The sequence below is a fragment of the Pelobates fuscus genome, chromosome 8 (genome assembly GCF_036172605.1).
Source record: "Pelobates fuscus isolate aPelFus1 chromosome 8, aPelFus1.pri, whole genome shotgun sequence".
Taxonomy (NCBI): domain Eukaryota; kingdom Metazoa; phylum Chordata; class Amphibia; order Anura; family Pelobatidae; genus Pelobates; species Pelobates fuscus.
In genome coordinates, this window is record NC_086324.1 from 159,345,026 (window position 1) to 159,365,588 (window position 20,563).

The 20,563-nt window shown below is 39.9% G+C and overlaps 1 protein-coding gene across 2 annotated transcripts in view; it reads right to left on the reverse strand.

Annotated features, from left to right (window-relative positions):
* The window catches only part of LOC134571874 (mucin-17-like), a 61,022-nt gene that overhangs the window by 571 nt on the left and 39,888 nt on the right, over positions 1 to 20,563 (reverse strand). The window contains exon 9 of one of the 2 annotated variants that reach the window (XM_063430529.1): positions 762 to 903. In XM_063430529.1, the coding sequence (XP_063286599.1) occupies positions 762 to 903 (142 nt within the window). Of the gene's footprint in view, positions 1 to 761; positions 952 to 20,563 lie in introns of those variants that run through there. The other variant, XM_063430530.1, reaches the window with a different exon arrangement.

A 20,563-nucleotide genomic window follows, 5' to 3' on the forward strand; every position in this document is an offset into this window, starting at 1 on the left:
AGCAACAAATTCAAAGTAAATGTTCCTCAAATTTAGTTTTTTGTTAAAAAAAAAAAACGCTAAATGTATTTTCTTTAACTAAAGTGAATTGGAGAAAAGACGAGACTGGGGTGATATGATAGAAACATTTTAAATAGGTAAACTGAATGAATGAAGAGGAGACTATACTTAGAAGAAAAACTACCACAACAAGAGGACAGTCTTAAATTAGAGGGGCAAAGGTTTAAAAATATCAGGAAGCATTACTTTACTGAGAGGGTAGTGGATGCATGGAACAGCCTTCCAGCTGAAGTGGTAGAGGTTAACACAGTAAAGGAGTTTAAGCATGCGTGGGATAGGCATAAGGCTATCCTAGCTATAATATAAGGCCAGGGACTAATGGAAGTATTTAGAAAATTGGGCAGACTAGATGGGCCGAATGGCCTTTTTCCCCCTTCCTTTTCCTTTTGAGAGGATTATGAAAAATAAGGCCAGTGACCTAATAGAATAACCTTGAGAAAGTGAGTTTCAAATTTAAGGCCCCAGTAGCCGAGTTGGAAGCATAGCTGACATGCAGAATGTATCCTGTTCAGCTATTTTGGTCCTTGAAATTGGAATTCACATAGAATTCCTTACAGTTCTCACTTAAGTAAATATCTAAACGAAGAAATCTTGATGATAATACAATAAAAGCACCAGAAATTCACACCAATTTGTGTTAAACCCTTGAACCTTAGTAATCTTTGTATTTTGGTAAATGTGTTATTTGTAACCAAACGTACCGGTGACTGAAGAGAGAGCTGGTGTAGAATTGGAAACGGAGTCCACTGAATCGGTTCCATCGGCCAACTGGACACTGACACGTCACTCGCTTTCCCCGAATCGATCATGATGTCATTGACGCTGCTGCAGCTGGTCTCTAACCTTGAAGACAACAGAACTGACTGATCTGTGATCTGCTGATCAAGTCACCTAGAAAAAAGCTTAGCATGAGTTATTCCACTAGGTGTATATAGCGTTAACCCTTGTTTTATTGGTTCATCAGATGTTGAGATTATTTTTATAGACACTGGCGTGAGAATTTCTGTAAAATCTTTCTGTGCTGGCCTTTATTACATTTTCATAATAAAATATAATTTTTTAACACTTTCCAGCTATCCAGGACTCACTGTTTTGTCCCATAGCGAGTATCGTACAGATGTTGCTGTACTATATTTCCCATGATGCCCTACCAACCACAAAATATATAGTGCATCATCAGGCTGGCCAGACAATGCCTGTTGTCTCCAATGAACAATGGAATACTGGGTAAGAATCTGTTCCAATCGAAAATATCTCACATTCTGATTGGCCGTTGGCATAAACTAGCTCAGAAGAGTTCTATTACAGTTTGAAAAGCATTTAAATATGTTAATGGTATTCCAACATGGCTGCCTCCAAAATGGTATTTATTGCTATTTTGTTTTGCAATAGAATAGTTAAATGAATATTATGATGTTGAAAATATAATAATTCACCTGATGATAAATCCATTTAAAACAACCAAAGTGTGAGTTGACAGGAATTCAAACTGAATTTCATTTCTTAAAGAGATTCTACAGTGCTAGGAATGCAAATCTGTATTTGTTCTCTAGTCCCACCCCCTCCCCGGCAGCTAAGGGGTTAAAAAAAGGGCTAGGGGAGGGCTAATGCACTTATGAGGTTGAGAGCCTTAGACCCTCCCCAGATAAAAACATTGCTTCAATGCTCTCCTATGGAGATTTTCGCTGGATGTCCACATGCAGAGCGTGTCATCAAGCGACCAAAAGTCTGTTTGCAACCAGGAACTGCTTCTAGTGGCTGTCTGACAGCCACTAGTGGCAGTCTTAGTCCTGCAATGTAATTATTGCAGTTTTGAAAAAACAAAACAAAAAACTGCATTGATTTACATTGCAGGACTAGGTGGGACAGGGACACAGCACCCAGATCACTTCAATGAGATCAAGTGATCAGGATGCTAATGGTGTCCCTTTAAGCCTTAATCGTCAAACTGGAATATTTCTTCAAATGTTCCCAACAATTTTCCCTTTACTGAATAACTTGGCCAATGTCTATTAATTAAGGCTGTGACATGAAGTAGATCTTTAAGTGTGATTCGGTTTTAGAAAAAGGACACTTTTTAAAAAAAGTTTTTATTTTACGAAAATTCAATAGAATATGGCACTTTTATAAATTGACTGTGTCACACCCCCTGGTTACCAGTCAGATAGCTGCTCCTCTTACTTCCATGTTGTTTAGCTAAACTCAAGAGACAGCAATTGCCCAGAGCACCTGCCTTGCACAGACTTCTCATTGAGCTGCATTGGGAAGTCTGTGATTGGACAGCCACAGAAAGTCTGGGTGGGGTTAGAAGGGGATGGCTTGCAAAGGCAGCAGACAAGAGATCTGCAGCTTTTGCAAGCTGTGTTTAGATATCTCTCCAATTAAAAATGCACATGTTTTTCATTGGTAGTATATCTACTAAACAGTAATGTTTGTTTATTTATTAATAATTGGGCAGTGGAGTGTCCCTTTAATCAGTCAGAGTTGCCAGTTATACAGCAGTAAGCTTTTAATACACTTTTAGTACAGGACAAATTAAGCTCATCACTTGTCATGAAGGCAGTCGTTGACCAATAATGAGACTGGCACGCCATCTAATGAAGGGGTTAATATGACAATAATGCCTCACATCAATATGAAATGCCTTTAAATGAAATGACCAAATAAATAATGTAAAAGCAATCCAACTTTCCATTGATGCATTTTATTGATTCCCAGAAAACAAATCAGATGGAACATTTAACCCCTTAAGGACCAAACTTCTGGAATAAAAGGGAATCATGTCATGTGTCCTTAAGGGGTTAAAAGAAATCTGTGTGTAGATTGGCTGTCTGGTGTTTTCAGCCAATCGGAATTCCCCCCAAATATTCTGTTATAAATCAGCAGAGGAGACAATCAAATGATATTATTATATACTTTTTCTAACCCTTTGTGACATGTTTAAATGTCCCTAGATGGCTGTATTTTCCAGAATCACCCTCAAGGTTTACATTAAGATTTTCCGATTTTGATTCTTTAAATCCAAGAATCATATCTTCACAATGTCAGTGCTTTGCTCTCCAACTACGCTATGAGTCAAACAGTCAAACCATGAATGAAAATGCAGACTTGTTTAAATACAGATTTAGCAATTCAGTTGGGTAATCCTCTCCTAATGGAAGTGTTTTGCTTTGAAAATTCAGGGCTATTCAGCAACAAACAGCAAAGTACTTTTGCCAGAAACACTCATTGTTACCGGTTAAAGGGACAGTAAAATCAACGGTATGTTTCTGTTGGGAACGTGTGGCTGATCGTAATCTAGTGTGATTTTCTTCCGCTTATTATAACATCCACTCAATAGAGAATAGCTACCAACTCTCCCGGCCATGCCAGGGCAGTCCCACTTTGAAATGTGTCTTTTAATGTCTGGGGTTATGCCACTGCTTCCCCTGATCTCTGGAAATTCATAAAGCAATAGAAACGTGTGCGGCATGGCTTGAACCATAAAGTGCCCTGTGGCCCTTGCTTGATCAATAATTTATGGTGGGCTCCAAAATACACCAAAGGAAATTGATGTAAGCAATCCAAACCAACCAACGCCTCTCTGACAGCGCTCGATCCTGAGCTGGAGGATTGTGTTACCACATCTCATATATTTATTTATTTTTTATTTTTGCAGTGCATAGGAACATTGCATACAGGCTAAAGGTGCCCCAACAGCATTCCTCATGCTCATCATTATGTATGACAATTGGGGTACTTGTAAAGACATGCACAGTTTAGATAGATTGTGGGCTCAACATTGGGTTTGAAGCAGGAGCTCCAAGAACATGCTGTCAGTCGCCCTGCTGCTCAGGCCCCGCCCCCTATTTATTTATTGTGACAGCGCCCCCTCCCCCCCCGCAAAACTACATTCTAAGTAAGTCCTTAATTACGACGTATACAGGATTATTAGCTAAAGTGGAAATTGTTGGCAATTCAAAGTGAATTTCATATTTGAGGCTAGAAATGTTTTTCCAATTTGGCAATTCAGGCCTTAAATGTAAAATTCTCTTTGAATTCCTGATAATTCTCACTTTAGTAAATAATCCTTCTAGTTTATCCAACATAACAGCTCAATCTAGTTTTGGATACCAGGCAACAGACCGTTAAAGGAACACACTGCAGGGCCAGGAACACAAATATGGCTTGCCGCCCCCTTCGCCCCCCTTGCCCCCCTTGACCCCATTAAAAGATAATAAAACATTATTTTCAGCACCGCGGGGGTCAGCCAGCGCTGGCCTCCCCCCCCCCCCCCCCCCATCTGTCTCCTTGCTGACATCATTAGAATTTATGATTTCTAACCAATCCAATGCTTCCCATAGGGAGAATATTGGATTGGCTGAAATTGGCAAGGAGGTGTGGCCAAACACCACCCTGGCCAATCAGCAGCTCCTCATAGAGATGCAATGAATCAATGCATCTCTATGAGGAAAGTTCAGTGTCTCTGTGCTGAGGGTGGAGACACTGAATGTCAGTCACACTGTGCAGCACTGCCCCAGGAAGCATCTCTAGCAGCCATCTGAGAAGTGACCACAGGAGGTATCCCTAGGCTGAAAAGACAGTGTTTACAGCAAAATCCCTGAAGGGAATGATTCTACTCATTAGAACAAATACATTAAGCTGTAGTTGTTCTGATGACTATAGTGTCCCTTTAATTTGAGTGATTGAACCTGAGCTAGTCGCGCTTTAAATGCTTCCATAAACCCTGAAGAACTGTCTCTCTGTTATAGAGGCGACCTCCTACAGACAGGCCTGTTAGTAGCCAGGTGACAGTATGTTCACATTGATTTACAGAAGATTCTACAGGCAGACGCTGTAACTCCAAGCACAGGACCGGCACAGCCTGCTGAGTACGGATTGATTTATCCCTTACACAATCAAACACTATTCGTGACTCTGTGATGTGTGTTTAATGGGGCCGCAGGATAGAGAAACACAGCAGGGAGATGAGGCTTTAATTAAGCGGCTAAAATCACAGCAATCTATTAAACCAATCTCTGTTAACATTGTGAGTGCCAAGGACTGTCCAGCACACTATCAATTTCTGTAGCTTAATGTGTGTTTGTGCGTATTTGCATTATATACAGATATTTTATATCGACACATATTACTGTGAGTTTTTATTGCTGTGGAGTTCTGTGATACCCTCATACACACTTCACATTAATCGGAGTTTCTGAACTGTGTAATCCTGTGAAATACTCCTATCATACACACTGCACATTACTGTGAGCTTTACTGCTATGGAGCTCTGTGATATATCATACACACTGCACATTACTGTGAGTTTTACTGCTATGGAGCTCTGTGATATATCATACACACTGCACATTACTGTGTTTTACTGCTATGGAGCTCTGTGATATATCATACACACTGCACATTACTGTGAGTTTTACTGCTATGGAGCTCTGTGATATATCATACACACTGCACATTACTGTGAGCTTTACTGCTATGGAGCTCTGTGATGTATAATACACACTGCACATTACTGTGAGTTTTATTGCGCTGGAGCTCTGTGATATAAAATACACACTGCACATTACTGTGAGTTTTATTGCTATGGAGCTCTGTGTTATTCTCATATACATAATGCACATTACTGTGAGTTTTATTGCTATGGAGCTCTGTGATTTATCATACACACTGCACATTACTGTGAGTTTTATTGTGCTGGAGCTCTGTGATATATAATACACACTGCATATTACTGTGAGTTTTATTGCTGTGGAGCTCTGTGATATATAATACACACTGCATATTACTGTGAGTTTTATTGCTGTGGAGCTCTGTGCTATAGCATACACAATGCACATTACTCTCCGCTTTGCCCATGACCTTCTCCTTGTCCCTTGTAGTGTCACAGCATCCCATGTAACGGTACCCAGTTTATCAAACGCTTGAATGGTGAAAGGCTAAGACAACCTCACTGCTGCCGGAGTATTAACCACTGAGCTATCACACTATTATAGTATCACCATTAAACAGTTGAACATTTTGTTTTAACAATGTGGCTAATCATTACAGTGACATCATAACGGCATTACATAAATAATAGCACAGAGCTATTACAGTGACATCATAACGGCACTATATTAATAATATTACAGTTACATCATAATGACATTACATTATTAAAAGCACTGCTTCATTACAGCAGAGGTGGCTGGTGAAGGTTTAAGGTGGGGCGCCAGACTCCTCCCCCAGAATTTTACTCCTCTCTATCCAATCCACTGAGCTGAGCATAATACAGAGATGCTCATACAATATAACCAGCTGGACACAACAGAAATATATCTATAAATACATAGAGCTGTGTACCATACAAAGATAAATGTACAATACACAGAGCTGGGTACCACACAAAGATACCTGTACAATACACAGAGCTGGGTACCACACACAGATACCTGTACAATACACAGAGCTGGGTACCACACACAGATACCTGTACAATACACAGAGCTGGGTACCACACACAGATACCTGTACAATACACAGAGCTGGGTACCACACACAGATACCTGTACAATACACAGAGCTGGGTATTATACAGAGATACCTGTACAATACACAGAGCTGGGCACCATACAAAGATACCTGTACAATACACAGAGCTGGGTACCATACAAAGATACCTGTACAATACACAGAGCTGGGTGAAGTACAGAGATACCTGTACAATACACAGAGCTGGGTGAAGTACAGAGATACCTGTACAATACACAGAGCTGGGTATTATACAGAGATACCTGTACAATACACAGAGCTGGGCACCATACAAAGATACCTGTACAATACACAGAGCTGGGTACCATACAAAGATACCTGTACAATACACAGAGCTGGGTGAAGTACAGAGATACCTGTACAATACACAGAGCTGGGTATTATACAGAGATACCTGTACAATACACAGAGCTGGGCACCATACAAAGATACCTGTACAATACACAGAGCTGGGCACCATACAGAGATACCTGTACGATACACAGAGCTGGGTAGACTACAGAGATACCTGTACAATACACAGAGCTGGGCACCATACAGAGATACCTGTACAATACACAGAGCTGGGTACCATACAAAGTTACCTGTACAATACACAGAGATGGGTACCATACAAAGATACCTGTACAATACACAGAGCTGGGTACCATACAAAGATACCTGTACAATACACAGAGCTGGGCACCATACAAAGATACCTGTACGATACACAGAGCTGGGTAGACTACAGAGATACCTGTACAATACACAGAGCTGGGCACCATACAGAGATACCTGTACAATACACAGAGCTGGGCACCATACAAAGATGCCTGTACGATACACAGAGCTGGGTAGACTACAGAGATACCTGTACAATACACAGAGCTGGGCACCATACAGAGATACCTGTACAATACACAGAGCTGGGTACCACACACAGATACCTGTACAATACACAGAGCTGGGTACCAAACAAAGATACCTGTACAATACACAGAGCTGGGTACCATACAAAGATACCTGTACAATACACAGAGCTGGGTACCATACAAAGATACCTGTACAATACACAGAGCTGGGTACCATACAAAGATACCTGTACAATACACAGAGCTGGGTAGAGTACAGATATACCTGTACAATACACAGAGCTGGGTAGAGTACAGAGATATCTATACAGCAGGTAGATCTAAGTAAATACAGATAAATAACACACGGAGCTGGGCACAATAATGAGAAACTTAGAGCTATCCCAAACAGCTAGGGTCACTGTGATGGATTACACAGAGCTGCAACATAGAGATCCCCCACACAGTACATGTCACTGTATAATTGTCAAGCGCGCTCTCTGCCATGGCTTTATATAAATGAATGATATATTTGCGTACATTTTTCCACATATTTATTTCGCTTACTACTCTCCCCTCCAGAAAAAGAATCTTAGTGTTTCTAAACTACTGCAAATAGCTTTTTCCCCACATAAAAACTGGTCGCTCGCTGCCCCTATGGATGAGCATCCACTGCCTTACAGTGACATCATAATGGCATTACATTAATAATAGCAGGGCACCATTACAGTGACATCATAATGGCATTACATTAATAATAGCAGGGCACCATTACAGTGACATCATAATGGCATTACATTAATAATAGCAGGGCACCATTACAGTGACATCATAATGGCATTACATTAATAATAGCAGGGCACCATTACAGTGACATCATAATGGCATTACATTAATAATAGCAGGGCACCATTACAGTGACATCATAATGGCATTACATTAATAATAGCAGGGCACCATTACAGTGACATCATAATGGCATTACATTAATAATAGCAGGGCACCATTACAGTGACCTCATAATGGCATTACATTAATAATAGCAGGGTACCATTACAGTGACATCATAATGGCATTACATTAATAATAGCTGGGCGCCATTACAGTGACATCATAATGGCATTACATTAATAATAGCAGGGTACCATTACAGCGACATCATAATGGCATTACATTAATAATATCAGGGTACCATTACAGTGACATCATAATGGTATTACATTAATAATAGCAGGGCACCATTACAGTGACATCATAATGGCATTACATTAATAATAGCAGGGTACCATTACAGTGACATCATAATGGTATTACATTAATAATAGCAGGGCTCCATTACAGTGACATCATAATGGCATTACATTAATAATAGCAGGGCACCATTACAGTGACATCATAATGGTATTACATTAATAATAGCAGGGCTCCATTACAGTGACATCATAATGGCATTACATTAATAATAGCAGGGCACCATTACAGTGACATCATAATGGCATTACATTAATAATAGCAGGGTACCATTACAGTGACGTCATAATGGCATTACATTAATAATAGCAGGGCTCCATTACAGTGACATCATAATGGCATTACATTAATAATAGCAGGGTACCATTACAGTGACGTCATAATGGCATTACATTAATAATAGCAGGGTACCATTACAGTGACCTCATAATGCCATTACATTAATAATAGCAGGGCACCATTACAGTGACATCATAATGGCATTACATTAATAATAGCAGGGCACCATTACAGTGACATCATAATGGCATTACATTAATAATAGCAGGGCACCATTACAGTGACATCATAATGGCATTACATTAATAATAGCAGGGCACCATTACAGTGACATCATAATGGCATTACATTAATAATAGCAGGGCACCGTTACAGTGACATCATAATGGCATTACATTAATAATAGCAGGGTACCATTACAGTGACACCATAATGGCATTACATTAATAATAGCAGGGTACCATTACAGTGACAACATAATGGTATTACATTAATAATAGCAGGGCACCATTACAGTGACATCATATTGGCATTACATTAATAATAGCAGGGCACCATTACAGTGACCTCATAATGGCATTACATTAATAATAGCAGGGCTCCATTACAGTGACATCATAATGGCATTACATTAATAATAGCAGGGCACCATTACAGTGACCTCATAATGGCATTACATTAATAATAGCAGGGCTCCATTACAGTGACATCATAATGGCATTACATTAATAATAGCAGGGCACCATTACAGTGACATCATAATGGCATTACATTAATAATAGCAGGGCTCCATTACAGTGACATCATAATGGCATTACATTAATAATAGCAGGGTACCATTACAGTGACATCATAATGGCATTACATTAATAATAGCAGGGCACCATTACAGTGACATCATAATGGCATTACATTAATAATAGCAGGGTACCATTACAGTGACATCATAATGGCATTACATTAATAATAGCAGGGCACCATTACAGTGACATCATAATGGCATTACATTAATAATAGCAGGGCACCGTTACAGTGACATCATAATGGCATTACATTAATAATAGCAGGGTACCATTACAGTGACATCATAATGGCATTACATTAATAATAGCAGGGCACCATTACAGTGACATCATAATGGCATTACATTAATAATAGCAGGGTACCATTACAGTGACATCATAATGGCATTACATTAATAATAGCAGGGCACCATTACAGTGACATCATAATGGCATTACATTAATAATAGCAGGGCTCCATTACAGTGACATCATAATGGCATTACATTAATAATAGCAGGGCACCATTACAGTGACATCATAATGGCATTACATTAATAATAGCAGGGCACCATTACAGTGACCTCATAATGGCATTACATTAATAATAGCAGGGGACCATTACAGTGACCTCATAATGGCATTACATTAATAATAGCAGGGCGCCATTACAGTGACATCATAATGGCATTACATTAATAATAGCAGGGCACCATTACAGTGACATCATAATGGCATTACATTAATAATAGCAGGGCTCCATTACAGGGACATCATAATGGCATTACATTAATAATAGCAGGGCTCCATTACAGTGACATCATAATGGCATTACATTAATAATAGCAGGGCGCCATTACAGTGACATCATAATGGCATTACATTAATAATAGCAGGGCGCCATTACAGTGACATCATAATGGCATTACATTAATAATAGCAGGGCACCATTACAGTGACATCATAATGGCATTACATTAATAATAGCAGGGCACCATTACAGTGACCTCATAATGGCATTACATTAATAATAGCAGGGCGCCATTACAGTGACATCATAATGGCATTACATTAATAATAGCAGGGCTCCATTACAGTGACATCATAATGGCATTACATTAATAATAGCAGGCACCATTACAGTGACATCATAATGGCATTACATTAATAATAGCAGGGTACCATTACAGTGACATCATAATGGCATTACATTAATAATAGCAGGGCTCCATTACAGTGACATCATAATGGCATTACATTAATAATAGCAGGGCACCATTACAGTGACATCATAATGGCATTACATTAATAATAGCAGGGTACCATTACAGTGACATCATAATGGCATTACATTAATAATAGCAGGGCACCATTACAGTGACATCATAATGGCATTACATTAATAATAGCGCCATTACAGTGACCTCATAATGGCATTACATTAATAATAGCAGGGCGCCATTACAGTGACCTCATAATGGCATTACATTAATAATAGCAGTGCACCATTACAGTGACATCATAATGGCATTACATTAATAATAGCAGGGCACCATTACAGTGACCTCATAATGGCATTAGATTAATAATAGCAGGGCACCATTACAGTGACCTCATAATGGCATTACATTAATAATAGCAGGGCACCATTACAGTGACATCATAATGGCATTACATTAATAATAGCAGGGCACCATTACAGTGACATCATAATGGCATTACATTAATAATAGCAGGGCACCATTACAGTGACATCATAATGGCATTACATTAATAATAGCAGGGCACCATTACAGTGACATCATAATGGCATTACATTAATAATAGCAGGGCACCATTACAGTGACATCATAATGGCATTACATTAATAATAGCAGGGCACCATTACAGTGACATCATAATGGCATTACATTATTAATAGCAGGGCACCGTTACAGTGACATCATAATGGCATTACATTAATAATAGCAGGGCACCATTACAGTGACATCATAATGGCATTACATTAATAATAGCAGGGCACCATTACAGTGACCTCATAATGGCATTACATTAATAATAGCAGGGCACCATTACAGTGACATCATAATGGCATTACATTAATAATAGCAGGGCTCCATTACAGTGACATCATAATGGCATTACATTAATAATAGCAGGGCACCATTACAGTGACCTCATAATGGCATTACATTAATAATAGCAGGGCACCATTACAGTGACATCATAATGGCATTACATTAATAATAGCAGGGCGCCATTACAGTGACATCATAATGGTATTACATTAATAATAGCAGGGCGCCATTACAGTGACATCATAATGGCATTACATTAATAATAGCAGGGCACCATTACAGTGACATCATAATGGCATTACATTAATAATAGCAGGGCACCATTACAGTGACATCATAATGGCATTACATTAATAATAGCAGGGCACCATTACAGTGACCTCATAATGGCATTACATTAATAATAGCAGGGCACCATTACAGTGACCTCATAATGGCATTACATTAATAATAGCAGGGCGCCATTACAGTGACATCATAATGGCATTACATTAATAATAGCAGGGCACCATTACAGTGACATCATAATGGCATTACATTAATAATAGCAGGGCTCCATTACAGGGACATCATAATGGCATTACATTAATAATAGCAGGGCTCCATTACAGTGACATCATAATGGCATTACATTAATAATAGCAGGGCGCCATTACAGTGACATCATAATGGCATTACATTAATAATAGCAGGGCGCCATTACAGTGACATCATAATGGCATTACATTAATAATAGCAGGGCACCATTACAGTGACATCATAATGGCATTACATTAATAATAGCAGGGCACCATTACAGTGACCTCATAATGGCATTACATTAATAATAGCAGGGCGCCATTACAGTGACATCATAATGGCATTACATTAATAATAGCAGGGCTCCATTACAGTGACATCATAATGGCATTACATTAATAATAGTAGGCACCATTACAGTGACATCATAATGGCATTACATTAATAATAGCAGGGTACCATTACAGTGACATCATAATGGCATTACATTAATAATAGCAGGGCTCCATTACAGTGACATCATAATGGCATTACATTAATAATAGCAGGGCACCATTACAGTGACATCATAATGGCATTACATTAATAATAGCAGGGTACCATTACAGTGACATCATAATGGCATTACATTAATAATAGCAGGGCACCATTACAGCGACATCATAATGGCATTACATTAATAATAGCAGGGCTCCATTACAGTGACATCATAATGGCATTACATTAATAATAGCAGGGCTCCATTACAGTGACATCATAATGGCATTACATTAATAATAGCAGGGCACCATTACAGTGACATCATAATGGCATTACATTAATAATAGCAGGGCACCATTACAGTGACATCATAATGGCATTACATTAATAATAGCAGGGCACCATTACAGTGACCTCATAATGGCATTACATTAATAATAGCAGGGCACCATTACAGTGACCTCATAATGGCATTACATTAATAATAGCAGGGCGCCATTACAGTGACATCATAATGGCATTACATTAATAATAGCAGGGCACCATTACAGTGACATCATAATGGCATTACATTAATAATAGCAGGGCTCCATTACAGGGACATCATAATGGCATTACATTAATAATAGCAGGGCTCCATTACAGTGACATCATAATGGCATTACATTAATAATAGCAGGGCGCCATTACAGTGACATCATAATGGCATTACATTAATAATAGCAGGGCGCCATTACAGTGACATCATAATGGCATTACATTAATAATAGCAGGGCACCATTACAGTGACATCATAATGGCATTACATTAATAATAGCAGGGCACCATTACAGTGACCTCATAATGGCATTACATTAATAATAGCAGGGCGCCATTACAGTGACATCATAATGGCATTACATTAATAATAGCAGGGCTCCATTACAGTGACATCATAATGGCATTACATTAATAATAGTAGGCACCATTACAGTGACATCATAATGGCATTACATTAATAATAGCAGGGTACCATTACAGTGACATCATAATGGCATTACATTAATAATAGCAGGGCTCCATTACAGTGACATCATAATGGCATTACATTAATAATAGCAGGGCACCATTACAGTGACATCATAATGGCATTACATTAATAATAGCAGGGTACCATTACAGTGACATCATAATGGCATTACATTAATAATAGCAGGGCACCATTACAGCGACATCATAATGGCATTACATTAATAATAGCAGGGCTCCATTACAGTGACATCATAATGGCATTACATTAATAATAGCAGGGCTCCATTACAGTGACATCATAATGGCATTACATTAATAATAGCAGGGCACCATTACAGTGACACCATAATGGCATTACATTAATAATAGCAGGGCACCATTACAGTGACCTCATAATGGCATTACATTAATAATAGCAGGGCACCATTACAGTGACATCATAATGGCATTACATTAATAGCAGGGTACCATTACAGTGACATCATAATGGCATTACATTAATAATAGCAGGGCACCATTACAGCGACATCATAATGGCATAACATTAATAATAGCAGGGCTCCATTACAGTGACATCATAATGGCATTACATTAATAATAGCAGGGCTCCATTACAGTGACATCATAATGGCATTACATTAATAATAGCAGGGCACCATTACAGTGACATCATAATGGCATTACATTAATAATAGCAGGGCACCATTACAGTGACCTCATAATGGCATTACATTAATAATAGCAGGGCACCATTACAGTGACATCATAATGGTATTACATTAATAATAGCAGGGCACCATTACAGTGACATCATAATGACATTACATTAATAATAGCAGGGCACCATTACAGTGACACCATAATGGCATTACATTAATAATAGCAGGGCACCATTACAGTGACCTCATAATGGCATTACATTAATAATAGCAGGGCACCATTACAGTGACATCATAATGGCATTACATTAATAATAGCAGGGCACCATTACAGTGACAGCATAATGGCATTACATTAATAATAGCAGGGCACCATTACAGTGACATCATAATGGCATTACATTAATAATAGCAGGGCACCATTACAGTGACATCATAATGGCATTACATTAATAATAGCAGGGTACCATTACAGTGACATCATAATGGCATTACATTAATAATAGCAGGGCACCATTACAGTGACATCATAATGGCATTACATTAATAATAGCAAGGCACCATTACAGTGACATTATAATGGCATTACATTAATAACAGCAGGGCACCATTACAGTGACATCATAATGGCATTACATTAATAATAGCAGGGCACCATTACAGTGACATCATAATGGCATTACATTAATAATAGCAGGGCACCATTACAGTGACATCATAATGGCATTACATTAATAATAGCAGGGCACCATTACAGTGACATCATAATGGCATTACATTAATAATAGCAGGGCACCATTACAGTGACATCATAATGGCATTACATTAATAATAGCAGGGTACCATTACAGTGACATCATAATGGCATTACATTAATAATAGCAGGGCACCATTACAGTGACATCATAATGGCATTACATTAATAATAGCAAGGCACCATTACAGTGACATTATAATGGCATTACATTAATAACAGCAGGGCACCATTACAGTGACATCATAATGGCATTACATTAATAACAGCAGGGCACCATTACAGTGACATCATAATGGCATTACATTAATAATAGCAGGGCACCATTACAGTGAATTCATAATGGCATTACATTAATAATAGCAGGGCACCATTACAGTGACATCATAATGGCATTACATTAATAATAGCAGGGTACCATTACAGTGACATCATAATGGCATTACATTAATAATAGCAGGGCACCATTACAGCGACATCATAATGGCATTACATTAATAATAGTAGGGCACCATTACAGCGACATCATAATGGCATTACATTAATAATAGCAGGGCTCCATTACAGCGACATCATAATGGCATTACATTAATAATAGCAGGGTACCATTACAGTGACATCATAATGGTATTACATTAATAATAGCAGGGCACCATTACAGTGACCTCATAATGGCATTACATTAATAATAGCAGGGCACCATTACAGTGACATCATAATGGCATTACATTAATAATAGCAGGGTACCATTACAGTGACATCATAATGGCATTACATTAATAATAGCAAGGCACCATTACAGTGACATCATATTGGCATTACATTAATAATAGCAGGGCACCATTACAGTGACATCATAATGGCATTACATTAATAATAGCAGGGTACCATTACAGTGACATCATAATGGTATTACATTAATAATAGCAGGGCACCATTACAGTGACATCATAATGGTATTACATTAATAATAGCAGGGCACCATTACAGTGACATCATAATGGCATTACATTAATAATAGCAGGGCACCATTACAGTGACATCATAATGGCATTACATTAATAATAGCAGGGCACTATTACAGTGACATCATATTGGCATTACATTAATAATAGCAGGGCACCATTACAGTGACATCATAATGGCATTACATTAATAATAGCAGGGCACCATAACAGTGACATCATATTGGCGCAGAGCTATTACAGTGATATCGTAATGACATTACATTAATAAAAGCACTGTGCCGTACAGTGACATCATTGGCATTACATTACTTAAAGCACAGCTTCATTGCAGTGACATCACAAGGCACTACATAAATAATAGCACAGCTTAATGTAGTTCTGGTGACTATAGTATGTATCTGCAGGCTTTTTAATGTAAACACTGCCTAGATGGCCACTAGAGGTGCTTCCTGGGTTAGTGCTGAACAATGTGCGCCCTCTGTATGGAGATGCTGATCTTTTATTTTTTTTTTTTAATTCTTTATTTTTGCGTGCTGTTTAACATAGGGTAAAGTAACCACATGCAATAGTGGACATCAACATGTATATATCAGTTTCAGAGTTACAGCGCATATGTTGTAATTTAGCACAATTTTTATATTTTAGGAAACGTCGTAAGACCTAGGAAGTGGGTTGGTATTATACTAGGTGTGGTGTACTATTTGGTTTGTGGGCGTCCATTCCTAGGGCCTAGATTAGAAGAGAAGGGGTGCTCCATATTGGGTGGTTTGTACCAAGTCAGCGTTAGGCTTGGAGTCGAGGTTTTATATGGAGGTAATGTCCCCTGAATGGATCTGTGATTCTGGTAAGTGGTCTGTGGTGACGGTCGGGTCGTCTTGGGAGTAGTTTGTCTAGAGGTTATTGTTTGGTCTGTTTAAACTACTCTTGAGGTGTAGTAGCCCTAACCTGGGGGCTGTCGGGGGGGAAGGTGTGTGCCCTGGTGCAGCACACATTCTCCTGGTGCACTAGCGTGCCGGCGCCATCCCTGGCATGCTCTTAGGTCGTCACTAGGGTCGCGGTACTTAAGTCGTGGAGAAATCAACAGAACGTTAACATTAGAAGGTAAAAAGTAGTAGAGGAAAAAGGAGAAAAACCATAGGTAAACGGCAAATTACAATTTTTAGCCTGTGAGCAGGTTGGGGTAGGAGACTTCTCCCCCCCATCCCGTCAAGTGGCCTGGGTGTCCATTCTCTGTGTCCTCGGGACGAATGGTTCGATCGTCTCTGGGTCCCAAGCGGGAGAAGCGATCTGGGTGGTCTTGGTTGGTATACCCAGTTTTGATAGTAGCGAGGCAGCTTCAGTCCCTGAAGTGATTTTGTACGTGTGTCCTTGGTGTGTAACCAGGAGGTGGCGTGGGTTTCCCCACCGTTATGGTATGTCCACTGAGCGTAGCTGGCTGGTGTAGTCGTTGAGGGTTTTTCTCCATTGGAGAGTGGCTCTAGTTAGGTCCTGGTAAAAAGTCAATTGGGACTCTTCAAAGTCGAGTGGCGTCTTGCCCTTGAGTGCCGACATTATGTGTCCCCTGTCTTGGGGAAGGGCGCAGCGGAGTATTACGTCTCCAGCGAGGAGTGTGGATGCCCGTGTTGGAGTGGGTAGTCGGTATATTCCGGCAAAGGTGAGTTTCCTTGCCACCCCGGGGGGAAGTATGGACTGCATGAGACGTCGCACATAGTGAGGTAGATCTTCCCTGGAGACTGATGCAGGGCTACCACGTATTTTGATGTTGTTGCTTCTGAGTTTGTCTTCTTGGGCTGCCATCTGTACCTCCAAGTTTCTTTGAGTATGTTGCATTTGGGAAAGGGATTCCTGCAGCGAGGTGAGTTCTTTTTGGATCCCTTTTACTTCTCCCTCTGTGTGTAATACTTTGTCAGTGATTTGTTGCATGCTGGTTTTGAGGGTGGGCAGATCTGCAGCCAGTAGGCTTTGTATTTCTTGCAGCATGTTTTGCATGTGCTGTAGGTCTTGTTTAGTGGCAAGTTCAGTGGTAACCTGCTGGGGTATGAGGTTTGACTGCTTAACCCCTTGAGGGCTATGTTCCACTGATTGAGGCTCTGGAGGGGGAACAGGGCCTTGTACTGCCGCCATTTTGGCGGGTGTTTGTTTTAGTAGCAGTGTGCTGATATCAGGCTGTGCTGTACCTGGTTGGGGTTTCTGCGATCTGCGCCCCATTCCGAAGGTTCCGTGGTCGGAGTTGTGCTGGGACGTGTCCCACGCGTCGTCCAGGAAGTCCCCGTCAAACAAATAATCCAGGCCGTGGTGGGCTGATGGAAGGTAGGCCCGGGTTCTAGTTTTGGCCTTTGCCTGCTTCGGGGTGTACCTGAATGGCATCGGTCGGTTCCGGGGGTTCCCCTCCGTGAGATGGTGTTATTTGCGCCGGTGGATGGTGATGCTTTTAGCCGATAACCGTCGGATTGAGCCCGTGGTTGTCGGAGCTCGCGGCAATGGCGACCGGCCCGTTTCGCTGCCAGGCTCCGCCCCCCGAGATGCTGATCTTTCCCTACAGCCTCATCTCCCTGCTGTGTTTCTCTATCCTGCGGCCCCATTAAACACACATCACAGAGTCAGGAATAGTGTTTGCTTGTGTAAGGGATAAATCAATCCGTACTCAGCAGGCTGTGCCGGTCCTGTGCTTGGAGTTGGACACTATAGTCACCAATCAACTACAGCTTAATGTATTTGTTCTAATGAGTAGAATCATTACCTTCAGTTTTTTTGCAGTAAACCCTGTATTTTCAGACTGATCTTCCTCCTTCACAATCTCAGCCAATTCAATGTTTTTCTATGTGAAAGCCTTGTGATTGGCTCAGATCACCACTTTTGATGATGTCAGCCAAGCAGACAGATCAGGGTCAGAGCCAGCAGAAGCAGGCAGGAATAAAGTAAATATTATACTATTTTTAGAAGGCATGGGGAAGGCCAGGGGGGGTAGATGGTGTGTTTAACACTATCGGGTCAGGAATACAGGTTTGTGTTTCTGACCCTATAGTGATCCTTTAATAATAGCACCGACATTTACATCATAATGGTGTTACATTAATAATAGCACAGAGCTATCACAGTGACCTCATAATGGCACTACATTACAGACAGTACCATTACATTAATAATAGCACGGAGCTATTACAGTGACATCATAATGGTACAGAGCTATTACAGTGACATCATAATGGCATTGCATTAATCATATCTTTGTGCTATTACAGTGACATCATGACATCATAATAGCACATATATTACAATGACATCAAAATGGTATTACATAAATAATAACACAGTGTCATTATAGTGACATCATAATGGCACTACATAAATAAAAAAAAAAAGCTATTGCAGTGACATCATAATGGCATTACATTAATAATAGCACTATGCCATTAGTGACATCATAATGACATTATAGTAATGTTTGAGATAAAGATGATGACCGTTAAATCCTGAATGCAGTGCCCCCCAAACTCATGAGGATAATCTTCTAAGTGTAAACATGGGTCATTTTTATTTAATATTTAATGATGCTAAATGTACTCTCACCCTATGCACCTCATAACTAGAACTAACCGAGTCCTTACAACCAGCTCCCAGTGCTGTTAAAATAATGCAATTGTATTTATTTATTTATTTGTGGGGGAGGAAGACAAGCGGCTAGAAGAATGGAGGTAAAAATAGCCAATCCACAATGTATGAAGCATGTGCTGTGATATTAACAATAAAAACTAAACATAATGCACATTATGAAAGGTCGCTAAGCATCCTTGTTCCAGAGAACCTACATGTGTTTGCCCAGAGCCAGCTGTAGCAGTGGGGGTCTCTCCCACACTCCCACTGACCTGTTCTGTTCCCTCCCCTCCCCCACTCGCTAATGCTGCCTTTAACATATACAAAACAGCAGCCGACGCTGCGATCAGCGCGGAGGAAAGGTTTCCATGACAACAGCTCAACCAATCACAAAGCAGAACTCCTGCACAGCCTGGATACCTCTGCAAGCGAGGTAACTAGGTCTAAGTTGTGTTTTGTGATGACTTAACCCCTCGGGTTCTGTACTGTGTGGGCCGTTCGATGCTATCCAAGTGTCTATTTACTAAGCAAAGCGAGAGCCGTTCTAAAGGAGAGAGGTATCATTTCATAGGTGACGTGCAGTGGTTATTTAAGCTCTCAGCTATGTATTCAGATCAGCTATTTTGACCTAAAATTTGAACTTCACTTTGAATTACTAACCATTCGCACTAGTTAAGAAACCTGCCTGTCTGGACGTTCACTGGAATCGGGTCATACTCCTCTGTACACGTTCCTGAGTGCTTAGCCTGTCACCAGTTTTATAA